At 39.1% G+C, this 15,506-nt stretch overlaps 1 protein-coding gene and 1 long non-coding RNA gene across 3 annotated transcripts in view; one reads left to right on the top strand and one right to left on the bottom strand.

Moving 5' to 3' along the window:
* Window positions 1-15,506, top strand: part of LOC139760603 (uncharacterized) — a 122,415-nt gene that overhangs the window by 85,494 nt on the left and 21,415 nt on the right. The window lies entirely within an intron of this gene.
* The window catches only part of LOC139760601 (uncharacterized), a 165,899-nt gene continuing 152,471 nt past the window's right edge, over window positions 2,079-15,506 (bottom strand). Inside the window, exon 3 of the mRNA XM_071683981.1 lies at window positions 2,079-11,629. Within this exon, the coding sequence (XP_071540082.1) occupies window positions 11,454-11,629 (176 nt within the window). The 3' untranslated portion in view covers window positions 2,079-11,453. The remainder of the gene's footprint in view (window positions 11,630-15,506) is intronic.

The following is a 15,506-nucleotide window of genomic DNA, read 5'->3' as shown; positions in this document are numbered from 1 at the left end:
GACGTTCCCACAATTCCTGGTGTCCCAATATCCCAGTATGAAGGAGAGATTCCGAGAGTATTCCCTGGGCAATATAATTCTTCACCATTTGGTTTTAGTGTGTACTAAAGATTTATACTTTGAGAATATATATATATATATATATATATATATATATATATATATATATATATATATATATATATATATATATATATATATATATATATTGGTGTGAGCGCCCTCAAGACTCTGCTCCTAGACCTAGCTCCTTCTCTGTTCATTTCTGCAACATTCGCGGTTTTGAATGAGGTCTCCACTTTATGCTCTGCTTCTTCCTCTGGTCGTGTTATTCTCTCTCGAACCAAACTGTCTGCGGCTGCCTCTCCTGTACACAGTCAAGTCTCCACCTACCATCCCTAGCATCGCTGCCGCTCCATGGATACTGTTTTTGCCTGTTGTAGTAGTACAACAGACACCTATTGCTCGATGTTTCGTGAGTCTCCAAACTTCAAAATCATCTAACGCAGTGATTTCCCTATCCACACTAGTTTTCTATATTTTATATGAATTTTTCTTCCCCTTGATTCTTCCATATACAATTCTTGAACTACGAGACTTACGCCTACGAAGTGTTGCTCTATACCACAAGGATCTCTGAAAACTCCCTCTAGTAGGATGATCCCAGTAGAGCAGAGGTCCTTTCCCTTTCTCTTATCTCTGTCACTTTCGGTCAGGAATTGTCACCCTCTTCATCCCCTCGAAACACCAGCTTTGACATTCCGGCAGAGTCCAGCAAGCATCCGTACGCAGCTACATTTTCCTTGAAACTTTCATTTATTTATAAATAATTATTGCCCCAGCAACGCCGTCTTAAGAAAACGGTCCTGGTGTTACCCAGGACTTCCTTTTCATAAGGCTTCTGCAACCCAAGGCTTCCTCCAGTCGCTAGCAGGGAAATGTTGACACGTTTGGAGTGAGAAGTTCTTTGACGAGACTCTACTCTCGGTGATATAGCCAAGCCAAGGGTTAAAGGTCGAAGGTTGTTGACCAGTGTGGGTGAACACCATGTAGGAGGAATTATATTTTGAATGCCGTTGCGAGATGTTGTTGTCGGTTTATGGTAATTTATACTCGGTTGGTCACAGTCCATTTTATTTTGTATGTTAGCTGAGATGATACGGGCAGCTGAGGCCCTAATCAAGACCATATATATATATATATATATATATATATATATATATATATATATATATATATATATATATATATATATATATATCCTAGCCTGAGCCACGTATTCATTTTATCGACCAATCTTTCGGGGTGGATGAACAGCTGGATTGACTAGGGACCGACTGCCGCAACCAGGCTCATGTTAAGGTTTGCACACTTTAATATCAAAGTAAAACAACTCTTTATTCAATTTCTGTTGTTGCATCATAATGCATAATCTTTGATAGATTGATAGATGTTGTTTTTCTTTATTACTTAAAACGGGAATACTTTAGGCCAGATAAGTAAGTTTTAAGTAAACATTCTTTTTGATATTCTTTACTACCTCCTTACTTTCCATAGTTCCATACTTGTTTCACTCGACTTCTAATGTAATTTGCTGAGGACCATCTGTTGAGAAGGGGAGTTTGAAGTCGACACAGTTTTTCTCTCCTGTCTGTTAATCCAGTCTCTGAAATTGAAAATCATTTAAAGAGAAAGCGTTTATTCCAGTATATAGAAGCCTACATACATAATTTCTCACAAATATATATATATATATATATATATATATATATATATATATATATATATATATATATATATATATATATATATGTGAATCAAGAGTAATGTAACCAATACAACCTTATGACCCTCTTTTGAGGGCTCCTGCAGCTTCAAGGCTGCACGACATCCAGTAGCAGGGAAGTGATGGTGTTCCTTAGGAGTGAGAAGTTCTTCGACGAGATTGTATACTTCCTTCATTCACTGACGATAGTAAACACCACCTCGCTGAAGGATAACGACTCTCCCTCTTTTCACTCTTCAGAAGTTCACACACTCCACCACACTCACAAGAATAGGAAAATAAAAGTTTCGGATCATTTTAATGATTTTTTATTACAATGTAATCACTTTACCACTGCTTGTCATTGGTTGTAAACATTTTACAATGCGCATCTTGTCTCAAAAAGTTTCAGTAACAAACATCTAATCAAGCTTTGGGAACAATGCTTGGCTTGAGTCACTTCGGACTTATTAATATACGGTCTCTCTAGGAGATATATATGTGTATATATATATTCCCCATCACGACACAAGAATGTCATTCATGCAGACATTTGGCCTTAGAGTCTCTTATATTTTTTTTTCCTTGACTTATGGGAGAATAAACAGTTTGTTTATTTTTTTTCCACGGGATTCAACACTGAAGTTCAACACTTGGAGCTCACAATCCGTTTGGCTAAAAGCGATATATTTTTTTTTTTGGTATTTAATTTTCATATACAAATGTAAAATATATATATATGATACAGCACTAAAGCATCTCAAAAAGTATTTTCCATTTTTTTTTGTTTTGTTTTGTTTTGCAGTTCCAAAAAAGAGAGTGAATACATTTTGATTCCTATCTAGCTTTTTCTCTCGCAAGATCCGGGAAGAGACTAAGAAACCTTTGTGAACCACTCCCAAGGATTTCCCCGTTCAGGTTGCAACAGTACCTGAAGAACTTGTTTCAGTCACCATTAGAAGGACACACACAGTTGTTGTTTACAATATAGGTCAGCTCACGTGAGGAACAAAGAAAAAAAAATATATATATATAGAGAGAGAGAGAGAGGGAGGAGGGGGAAAAAAATAGTCTGACCATTTGACACATTCTAAATCTAAGCTTTCTAGGAAAAAAAAAAAAAAGTTGCTATGGGAGAAAGGTGATTTGCAGGGTTCCTCAGTAGCACTTGTTCGGTTCGTTAACAATAGGTTGTTAGGAGTTATATAATGACTGCTTTCCAAGTGCTATTAAAGTCTTAAGAATCACCTCACTCTGTGTTATTATCATTATCATTATTATTATTATTTTTTTTTTCACTAAAAAGATTCTTAACAATCTCTAAACATCACAGAACTGTCAAAAAAAAAAAAGAAAGAATTATTCCATTGTGTCAGCGTCCTTCTGTTCACATGCAACGTTCACAATTGATTAGGATTAGACAGTGAGTAGAATAGGGAGGGAGGGAGGGAGAGGGAGGGGCAAGCTATGGTGATGCACATATCTGGTGTTGTCCTCACCTTCAGGCCCAGCTAAGCACCAAGTTCCCGCCTTTTTTTTGCCACATATACCAAAAAAAAAAGAGAATAATTCTTCCAAGTAGTAATGATGACATGTACATTATAACCAAAATACAGAGTGACTATCTGTGATGTGGATGTGTTTGAACATATGACCAGCAGTTCCTGGACGCTTGATTTTCGTCTTTTCCAATGTTGTTTCAGCCTGTCAGGGTGAGCTCTTGCTAGTGGTACTGATGTCTGCCAAAGGCCAGCCCCCGCCCCCGAGTGATGGGCGATAACTGTACTAGTCAAATGAAAGCAAAATTACCAGGAAAATGTGGTCTTATCTTCATACATATTCACAACAGTGTGTTATATATATATATATATATATAAATATATATATATATATATATATATATATATATATATATATATATATATATATATATATATATATATATATAACCACACACACACACATACACCAAGCTAATCAAATCACTACTTTTTTTTTATATGCCTGTAACTTACAGACACTTAAGCTTAGAAACAAGATTTACATGATATGCAGAGAGGAAGCACAACTTCATATAATACCACTGAACAAAACTATTGCTGGTACAGTTATTACAGTATTCTTTTACTCCACAGTTCTTATGGGTCTGTAAGGAACATGGAAAATCAGTGTGTGTCTCTCTTTTAAGAGAACCCCCTTAATGCAGGCAGCGGAACTGGATCTCTTGGCTTGACTTCTGGCTTAGAATTCCCCCAGAGATATATGACATAAGATTTGTCACCTCATCACCTCACTTCTCACTATAACTGTAACCAATCTTGAAGCTTTACAAAGCAAAAAATGTTTTTTTGTTTTATTTCGACTTGGTCCTCTTGAGAGCGAGTGTTCGATCCTTTGAGCACAATGGCTTTAAACCCCGCGTGAGTTTGATGGGGCGGCTCGTCCTTTGTGATGATGGTCTGAGAACATTTTGACCTGAACCCTTGTGGCTCGGTGTCAAAAAGAAAACAACAACTCCAGGCCATTGTTACCAAAAGAGCTCGTGCCATCTTACTCGAGGGGTGGCGCAGTTGTGCTCCAAAGGGTCGTATCGTCGTGCTCAAGGGGTTGTGAAAAGGGGGGAAAACCTGACAAGACATCTCTTTTTAACGCTCTTGCCAGATAAGGTATCATCTCGCACGTACATATGACAAGTTTGAATTTATCACTGAAGCATTGTACCCATTTATAGAATAAGAAAGGCAAGCCGTCAGATTTTATCGCTTTTCGATGTAGCATCCCAAATAAACTAACAATAAAATCAGGGCAAACAAAACAGAATACACATCCCTAAAAGACTAAATCTACTACCTTATATTCCTATAGAACACTACCTAGGAGAATCGGATTATAAACGCTTTCTTTTAGAATTCATTTTAAATACAAACATAAATTCCTTTCTATTTTCTTTAGTAGAAAAGGTAGTAAAAGTAGAAGAACCATATTTACACATAGGGATAGGGCGCAAGGATCCCAACTGCCGTGGTTATAGCACCTTTAAACATATCTATTGATTCTCAGGTTTACACAGTCCAAGTGTTGACATCGTGTGAAAAAACAAGTGTAAAAAAAAAATATATCAAAAAAATTTGCGTAAAAATAATAAAAAAATATCAATAATAAGCGTACTATTGTGAATTTATTGGCATTCCATGATGTGTGATGAAGGTAATTGTGAATATATATATATATATATATATATATATATATATATATATATATATATATATATATATATATATATATATATGGTTAGTGTTTATATAATTGGAGGATATGACAAAAGTACCCCATTATATATATATTCATATATATATATATATATATATATATATATATATATATATATATATATATACTCAACACATTCTTATAAGTTTTAAGATAATATAAAACTTTTGCCACACGGAAGCTGGGATACTGGACGCGAAGGAAACAAGGTGAAGAAATGGGTTTGGTAGTTCGGGAATGGGGAGGGAAGAGGTGAAGACCATCCCTTCTAAACCCCTACAGTTTGGGGAAAGAAGGAGAGTGGGGGGGGGGGGGGGGAGGGGGAAAGATGGGGGTGCATAAGGGAACTACTGAATACACCCCCTCCCTCCTTGCCCAGGTTGGGATGGAGGTGGGGGTTTGGGGAAGGTTGAGTTGGTGGGTAAGGAGGAGGAGGAGGGGAGTAGTGGGTTGTTTGGGAGGAAGGAGGGGATAGGGCTTCCCCTTGCATGTTCAAGGAAAGGTATGGGGAGGGTGGGGGGAGAGCTGGGGGTGAGGGCAGGAACAGGAGTGGGGGGGGGAGGAAAGAGAGATAGAGAGAGAGAGTGAGAGAAAGTCCCCCCCCTGCCACATCTCCTGTTGCTGTAGCATGTACAAGTCTCATCTACGAATTGAGCAATTGTCGTTCGCTTATATCAATAAAACAGGCCATGTTTAGGGTTTTCTAATAAAGGAGTCTAATAGTATATATATATAGAGATATCTAAAAAAAAAAAAGAATTTCTTTTTTTTTAATGATATTTGGTGGGTTTAAAGCCTCATTGACTCGTTTCTTTCATATGTGTACATTGATGTGTTTTCACAGTTAAAGGGAAGATTCCACATACAGTTTGACCTACGATATTAATGGAAATTCCTACCGCATGTTGACAGTTTGACTCCGTTTAATACGACAGTTTAACCTCGACAGTTTTTTCGTAAAGTACTCCATAACATATACGGAAACGTAAAAGTATAGACACGAAACATAGCAGTAACTCAAAAGATCATAACATTTTAAATAAATATAACAAAAAACCTTTCTGAGATTTGCCACGAAAATCTTTCACAAAAATAATAATAATAATAATAATAAATATCTACTAGGAAATCTACAGGTAACCTGTCGAGGCCAAACTGTCTTATACAAATGCTCTAGAAGTGTTGTTCTACTTTGATGCTATGAGAGAGTGAGAGGGTAAAACTTGTATATGCTATGGTGTTTTTGTTAAAGCTTAAGCAAACTCCCCAGGAAGATGTGGGGAGTTCATCTTTTACATTCAGTAAAATGCTACGAACCTATGAACTAAGTCTGGGTCCAGGGGGGCAAGAAAATGGCAGCTCACGTTCGCAGTCGGGTTCTGTCAGACTGGCCCACGTACTTCTCTATTTTTTTTGGGGGTGGGTAGGTGTAGGGTGGGTGGTGGTGATGAACAAGGGGATGTAGGGAGGTGGGGGACGTGGTGTGGTGGTGTTGGTTGATGATGGTGGTGGGTTCTGGAAGGGGGTGAGTAAAAAAAAAAAAAAAAAAAACTTATTTGGGACTTCATTCTTTTTAATTTTTTCCTTTTCTTTTTTTTTCTTACAATCAACCAACTCGCGATTGGTGGGATGCCACTTTATTACCCCGAAACCCAAAGATTACCTTACGTCACAGCGCAAATAACGTTTTTTTTTTCTCTCTTTAATCCTAAGACAGCGGTTGCGTTCTCAATGAGCAGAGTGTTCAGAGATTAATCTAATTCAAAATCTCAGATTCGCCTTTTTTTTTCTCTCTCTCCTTCAAAATAAGGAAGGACCACAGACGATCGAGTGGTCGCCAGATTTCAAAACTTACAAAATAGATAAAAAAAAAATTAAAAAAAAAGGATCTCTTCTTCAGTTCTCGTAAATGGATATCTCTTTTATCCTTTGGGTATGTGTGTTTATGAAAGAAAACGGAGTTCAATGAATTTGGGTGATTTGAGTCGTACATTTTATATATAAATTTATATATGTTGAAAGTCATCATTCCTCATTGTTTCTCGTTGTGATCTGAGATGATGAACGGGTCTGAACAGTCTACCGGGGTGGAGAACGCCCCCCCAATGAACAGAATGGCAAGTGATGTGTTGGTAATAATGATGGAACTTTGCCCTCTTAAGTTCTAAGAATTTATATGAAGTTTTGCGGGTTGTTTGTTTGTTTTTCTTCTTTTTCACCAGCTGTAGTATGACATTAATTCTCTCTCAATTTTCTTATTTTTTAAATAACCTCACTAAAAACTGTGTATCTTCATGTATACATATACATATATATATATATATAAAAAAAATATCTTAAATATTTTTATTTTTTTTTGTTTTGAACCTCAAGATCCAATTCGAAAGCAGAGAGAGAGAGAGAGAGAGAGAGAGAGAGAGAGAGAGAGAATGGGAGAAGAAAAAAATATATGTATATATGGAAAAATTGAACACCTTTGTTGGGTTTCATGAGACAGTTTCTCTTAAGTGTGAATGTTTAGTTCCATTTCTTTTTTTTTCTTCTTTTACACAGTCTCTCACAACATGAAGATACCGGAAAGTATCACTTTTCATCTTGTTACGTTCTGATTATAAACATATATCTATTCACATTTCACATATCATAAAAAACTGCATTACTAGCCATCACTTCACATAAATCACACCATTAGCTGAGTTGACTGTTGTTGGCCAATAAGAATTGTTGGTTTGCCATTGGCATATCAGTACCCCCCAAAAAAAAAAATTAAAAATAAAAACACGATTCAGTTCACATCTTTCACAGTCATCACCATCATCATCATTATCATCATCATCATCACTGGTTCCTAATGCGATGATGCTGATCTTGACTACGACAAAGTTTCGAAAGCTTTTTCTTGGCTTTCAGCATTATATGTTTTTTTTTCCATTTTCCTTGACCTTTACCACATAGCTTCCGTCTTGTATTCATAGATCAGTGAATCAAGTACGGAAAAAAAAAATAGTCATTTTGCAATTACCAAGTAAATACATTTTCTATTTTCATTTTCTTCGTTATATATATATATATATATATATATATATATATATATATATATATATATATATATATATATATATATATATTTCTTTTTTTTCCACTTGTTCGAACTGCTCTATTCACTACGATTGAGGCCACCAGGTTATATATTTATTTTTTATTTGGTTCATCGTTTGCGATCTGCTTCTGCAGAGAACGTTCCACAGACACCGATGGTTGGACGCCCGGAGGTACTGAGGTATAAGACAGCATTAGCACCATGTATATAGAGCTGGGTTAACTTTGTAGTGTGAGTGGAGCCTTGCGTGTCCGTATATTTCTCCTGATTCTCGTTGGGGATATACATACATATATATCTGTGAGTTTTCTCTCTTGCTTCAAGTCGATCTAAAGGATATGAAAGTAAATAATACAAAAATAACTGTGTAGAAATATGTGAATAATTCGTGTATATATATATCTTTTTTTTATGTATATAATTAGTGATATAGAATCGCGTGTTTTTTTTTTTCCTCCATACTTTTTTTTATTCTAAATTCAAGTCAGGAAGTTGTACGTCATAACTACTTTACTGGAAATGCTAAATATCAAATAAATATTTAAAGTACGAATCACATACTATAATATTCTTGTCACTAGCGACCATTTGACTGAATAAATGAGCGTGAGACTCAAAAAAAAAATATTCTGAAATACAAAAAGGACACTTTGGGCAGGGCACAGAAATGGAATGGTATTCTGAGAGTTGCAGACTGAGCGCCGGCTTCTTGTGTTTACGTGCTGTTTGGTCTCTGGATTCTGATGCTCTTTTGTCTTTGGTTGTGATGGCTTTCATCCCTCTATAGTCTTCGTCACTGGCGATGTCACAGGCCCTTCGCAACACGCTTGCTGTTGCAGGACCTTCTCTCACAGTGATCCACACTACTATTGACCATATATTATATCCTAAAGGAAAAAAAGGATAGTCTTTCTGATTTCATTGAGTTTATACGTATTTTCGAGCTTCTTCGACTTGTCGTTGAGAATGTTGTACGTAATGCCATTGCCTTATTATGTGAGATCGACATCATGTTATCCAAGGGCTTCGTCGTCGTATCTTTTACATTTTCTTTTCCTCTCTGTTCCTCATCACTTATTCTCTTATGGAAGAACGCCAACAGTCCCACAGCTTAAGCATAAGTCCATAGGGTTACTGCTAGCCATTATGTTGTGACACTGGTTGATACCACCTCGATCTTACATCGAAGTTACCGAAGTGAATGTGAACAGTTGTGTGTGTGTGTGTGTGTTGAGTACGAAGCCCCATAACGCGGTAGTAAGTCTTCATACTGTTAGTCTTACCCTTAAATTTCTAGGGTGGTATAGTTGAAAGTTGAAGCTCTCGTGAGATGAATAAGGAAATCTTCGTTATTCTAGTTTAGGATGTTTTATATCTCAGTTTATTTTTCCTCTGGTGAGAACAAAGAGCCTTCTTTCTTTTTTTTTTATCCCTCTTCGGTACATCAGAATGATCTCGGCGCAAGGAAAGAAGAATGACCAGCGAGCTCTTGAGGACTACTTCAGTAGTTGATAGCTAGGATATACCATCTTGTGGTTGAATGTGTCAAGAGCCGGCGCTACATGTTGTGATGAGATGTAACAACGAGACACGTGAAGTCATAATAGGTTTTTCGGTCACCTCCTCTTGTTGTTTTTGGGGTCTTTTCTTCTTCTTCTTTTTTCTTCTGTCTGATGTAACGGCTCTTGAGACCTGAAGCATATGGGAGGTACGGCTTTACCTGGGCGATCATCAGCTTTCGAGTTCCTCGGGGGGCTGCTGGAGCAAACACAACAGCTTTACAATTCCTTCCAAAGCTTAAAATACAGCAAAAGTAACTCCTTAAGTTAAGCTTGATATAACGCCGGTATGTACCACATTCCACACACGTCTTCAGTCACTAGGCCAAGTGTTTTTTCCTTTTTTTTTGTTTTCTGACGAAAGTTCGTAGTTTCAATAACTGTAACAATTTCTTTTTTTTTTTTTTTGTTTTTGCGTTTTTGATGTGAACGGTGAGGGGGGTTGGCTCAGACAGTGATGAGCTACCACGATCACACGCTTGATATATTCCGTGCCTCAAGTCGCATGGCAGTGGGACAGAATCCTTACATTAATACTTTATTTACAGCGCTTGACATCAGTACGAAGGAGTACACAGGATGCGTCCTTTTTACCGGCGCATGAGAGACATTTTTTGTACATTTCGAGATAAAATCTAACTTCTTATATATCTTTTTTTTCCTTTTCAATGAACTTAAATCGTGGTTACTTTCTGTCCTGAAATTCAAAATGTAAAAAGAGAAGACAACAATTAGATCATTTTCTTTTTTTTTAATGTATATATTTTTAAAATTTTTTTTGTTTATATCTTGCAGCCATATGGAGCTCAGTTTGACTTGCACATAATGAAGGAAAAAAAAGTTTTTTTGTTTTATTTATACAAAGAAAATGATCCCTGGCATGTCTAAAAGGCAACCACTCACATACGTAGACGTTTAGTTTATCTTGTTCCACTACATTATCTCGCCACCAAGTTGATTGGCGGCTTCAGCCTTACATTCTACACTGTACACAAAATAACACGAGTTTCTTGGGACAATCCTTCACACCCCATTTTCTTTATTTTCCTTTTTGCAAGTCATCAGTCAATATCTGTTTACTGGTTTATTCTTGTGTTTTATTTCCTTTTTTTTTTTACATGTTTTCCTCATTGTTTCTCGCACCGTTTAGTTTCAACACATAAAACTCCATATTTTAACACACATTCACTTATATTATAACTCTCTGGTTTCCCTTACCAAAGGAACAAAATCTGTACATTCTAAAATCTGGATTGTTTGTGGGGTTCGGAGGGAACCCTCCACATGTTTACGCAGAGTCCAGAATGTCGTCGCCCTTGCCGTAACCTCCTTTCCTTCCCTAATATCTCAGGTCTCTCAGAGTAAGGGGGGGTCGGTCGGGGAGAGACAGAAAGAGAGAGAGAGAGAGGGTGAGGAGGAGCAAAAGGTCACCCTTAGGTCACCGTAAGGAGGGGTGGGGGGTGTCACTGTAGGCGTCTTAGACCAGAAATAGGGAGGTGAGTTGTGGGGTGATAGGGGGGTATACAGGGAAGGTGTGTTGGGGGGGAAGAGGTTCTTTTTTTTTCCATTAAGGGGCGCGAGGTCAGCCTCGAAGAGCAAGAGCCGGTGGTAGAGCCGACGAAGGACAAGAGATTTAGGGGTGCATCTTGTGCTGCTGTTCCTGTTGTGCTGGGTCATCTGAGACTGCTGGGGGGTTGGTGGTGGTGGCGGGTGGGGGTGTGTGGTGTCAGAGGTCAAGCTCAGGTGACTCGGGCTGATCTCACTGGTGCCTCTTCATGTGCAGTGCCAAGTGATCCGAGCGGGAGAAGCACCGGCCGCAGTGCTGGCACTTGAAGGGCTTGGCTCCTGTGTGCTTCCGGAAGTGCCGGGTCAGTTCGTCGGAGCGGGCGAACCTCCACTCACAACCTTCCCACGAACACCGGTACGGCTTCTCACCTGCAGGAACAAACACACGGTTACAATGCGGAACAGAAAACGTGAGGTGGGCGGCAGAAAACGTGAACGTGGGTGGGTGTGTAATGGGCATGTAATATCATGGTTATGGGACAGGACAGAGGGACACAAACGGAAGGGATATCATAGAAGACGTGAACAGTGGTGGAATGGGCATGTGATATTATTGTAATGGGACAGGACAGAGGGGCAGAAACGGAAGGGCTAATGATGGGAGGCAGGGAAGGGGTGGAGAATGGGTATATCCTAGGAGTCATATGATGAAAAAAGAATATGGGGCAGAGATGGAAGGCATGATACATGACACATAGAACAGGAAAGAAATAATGAAAGATCAAAATACGTGTCATAGGAGAAAATACAACTTAACTGCAACATTCTGGCTCACTCTATAGAAATATCTACAATCCTAATAATGTAAGGGTCATCAGCTAATAGTAGAACCAAAGACTAAAATTGCCTAAAAATGAAGAGGAACTGAAGCCAGGTATGTTGAATGAAAACCTGGCTAATTAATAGCCGGAATTAATCAGGAGAGAAAACTTGACGTGACTGAGAGCAGGGACATTAAGTGTCGGGCTGTGTGATGCTTTGTACATATTGAATACAACAGATGAAAGAAAAGAATCAGATCCTGGACAGTTTACCCTTCGTTCCGTCTCAGAAGATTGTAGGATAAAAATGGATAAATAGAGAGCCGTTTTTTTTTTTTCTTAGAAATTTTTCGACGAACAGGTTGGTAGGATTTCCCTTTATATTATGTCAGTAAACAGTTATATTTTAAAGTCCTTGCTTTCTTGCAGGTGTCTGTAGGAAATTAGTAGAGTGCCTCCGTTGTAGTAGTAGTAGTTATTGATGATCTCTTATTCCTCTGTCGTAGAAAAAAAAAAAAATATAGCATTTTTGGAAATAAGTTTGGCTGAAAACTAAGCAAATTCACTTCGTCCTGAAGCTAGGGCATCAACACAGTGTAGGAGTGGTGTGTGTGTGTGTGTGTGTGTGTGTGTGTGTGTGTGTGTGTGTGTCAGGCACCATCTCCTCTTTCTGAGAAAGTTCAAAAATACATGTCGTCTGTATTCAAGAGAACTACTTAACCTTCCCTGTTCAAGCGATGCCTTCCTCTCCCTCACTGCCCTGGTCAAGCACTCCCCTCCACTACCTCCCTCATCAACAAACCATACTCTGTCTCTTGTACCTTTTACACTTGTGTTCCTATCTTCCTTCTCCCGTTTTCTTCCTTATCTTCTTCTTCTTCGACTCTTCTCTATGTCCCCCTTGTCCAACCTCACCCTCAACCCCCGCCCTACATCCATCTCCATCTGCCTCTTTTCCTACCACCCTCCCTCCTTCACTCCTTCCCTCCCCCAATTCAGCAACTCCCAGCATCCTCTGGTAATCAAGTAAAAGAAACGAGATGACAAGACTCCCAAACCCGACGCCTCAAAGGCAGCCGGAAAAAGAAAAAAAAAAACAGGAAAGAAAACTGCTCATTTCTAAACATAGGTGGTATTGGAGCCGCCCAAGGGGGATGGAGGAGAGGAGCTGGGCTGCAAGGGAGGAGAGGAAGGGAGAGTGAGGGAGGAGGGGAGGGGAAAGACACTAGGCCTCGGCCACTGATCAAAGGGAGGTGCTCAGATGGACCTGGGACGCTGGGACCGGAGCCACCAGCCGAGGTGTCCACATTCAGATGCGTCGTCAGGTCAGCTATGCACACAGCTGTGGTCACTGTCAGCAGTGTGAACAACCAGCTGTGCATACTCACACACACACACACACAGGACCATATCTACACTGACCCGTGTACACAATCTGTTCTGTACACAATTCTCTACACATACAACTGTCTGTTGTTTCCAGTCTTCTGTTTCTCCTCTGCATTCAGGCACCTCCAAAGTATCTGTCATCATTTTCCTTCTTCCCTCACACGGTCGGGCGCATCTATGGTTACTTTCCCTCCTATTTTGGGCTATTTACACCTGTAGTCGGCTGTGTTGGGAGCGTCCAGCTGGAGACATGTACTCCTGGCTGTTGAACCTGCCACACATTTTGTTCTTAAAGTAGTTAGAATGAACTAATTCAGTTACGTGCTCGAGTTCGTAAGGAGACAGCAGGGAGAGACGGTAAATGGACACGAAGACGAGATAGATATATATAGAGAGAGATCACTGCCCAAGTACTCGAGGAGACAGAAGACGAGAAAACAGACAGAAACAGACGACAAAGACAGAGACTTAATGTCAATTATGTTTCTATTGCCCTGGATCTTTCAGTTCCCCTCGTCCTATTTCTTTTCTTTTTTTTTAAGATTACCAAAATCTGTTATGAAAGACTTTGTGACTATAACATTTCCGTCTGTTATGGTGACGGGGTGTGATATTCCACGCAGAATATTGGAAAATTCATCATCTTTTTTATCATTACATACACATGCATCATCGTACTTTCTTTTCATTCACGGGAAAACGGCTCCGTCATTCTTTATGTTTTTTTTTTCTTTCTATCTCAGCTTCTTTTCCAAATTCACTTTCTGTCTCTTACAGTGCTCACGTTCCAAAAAAAATCAAAATCTTACAAAAAGAATTTTTTCTTCTATACACTAAAATTTCCCAAACTGACTTCAGATTGCAACTCTACCCTTTAAGAGTCTACGGGTGATATGAGGTGATGAGAGAGAGAGAGAGAGAGAGAGAGAGAGAGAGAGAGAGAGAGAGAGAGAGAGAGAGAGAGAGAGTCTGTACGGAGAAGATGTGTATATTAAGTCTGTTATCCTATGCATCTCCTTCTGACTTCGAGGAAGGCAGCCACGCTTTACCATCAACGACCCCTGACCTTTGATTTTGAGGGGAGAGAGAGAGAGAGAGAGAGAGAGAGAGAGAGAGAGAGAGAAGAACCATTTGTTGGTATCTGTTTCCCTCCACTCTCTCAGTGACATACGATTCGAGTCATCGACGTCTTGCCCCACTACAGGAAATTATATATACATATGACGTCGATAAAAAAAAAGTGTTATGTAACATTATTTTACAATCTGAGGATGAGAGAGAAAAGAGGGAAGGAATAACCCACGATTTGAGAGCTAGACTGCAAACGTGATACACACGAACACAGACGGAATATGGGATGATGGCAAATTAGCGCCTCATTAATCATTAAGGCCCCTCTACACTCATGGCTTCAGTGAGCATCTCTCTCTCTCTCTCTCTCTCTCTCTCTCTCTCTCTCTCTCTCTCTCTCTCTCTCTCTCCTCGTGTGTGCTGTGCAATGCACGTACAAACACACGCTGGCAAACATATCAGGACCAAGACAAACACCCAAGTCCCATTGCCATGACAAGACGATCATGGTTGATGGCCAGACAGCAAGGACCACCGAACTGAGTTCTCTCTCTCTCTCTCTCTCTCTCTCTCTCTCTCTCTCTCTCTCTCTCTCTCTCTCTCTCTTTCGTCTGTGACCGAGCGCTGGGAACGCACTCTACATTTCCCCAAGGATTCAACAAATGTAATTTGCATAAAAATATTGTGTAAAGGGTGTAAAAGAGTTATACAGAGGGTGTACAGAGTTGTGTAATGGGTATAAAGAGTTGTGTCAAGGGTAAAGAGAGTTGTGCAAAGGTTATAAAGAGTTGGACAATGAATATATAGTGTTGCATAAAGAGTATAAAGTGTTGTATAAAAGATACAGTGTTGTATTAGGGGTATATATATATATATAAAGTGTTCTATAAAGGGTATGAAGTTGTACAAAGGGTGTAAAGAGTTGTGTAAAGGATATAAAGAGGTGTAGAAGGCATACAGAGCTGCATAAAGACTTGACTTCTGAACAGAGTACAAAGTGTTCTATGAAGGATATATACAGACTT

This window comes from Panulirus ornatus, chromosome 37, assembly GCF_036320965.1.
Source record: "Panulirus ornatus isolate Po-2019 chromosome 37, ASM3632096v1, whole genome shotgun sequence".
NCBI lineage: Eukaryota > Metazoa > Arthropoda > Malacostraca > Decapoda > Palinuridae > Panulirus > Panulirus ornatus.
Note: the sequence above shows the minus strand (reverse complement) of the source record. Positions and strands in the feature narration are given on the sequence as shown.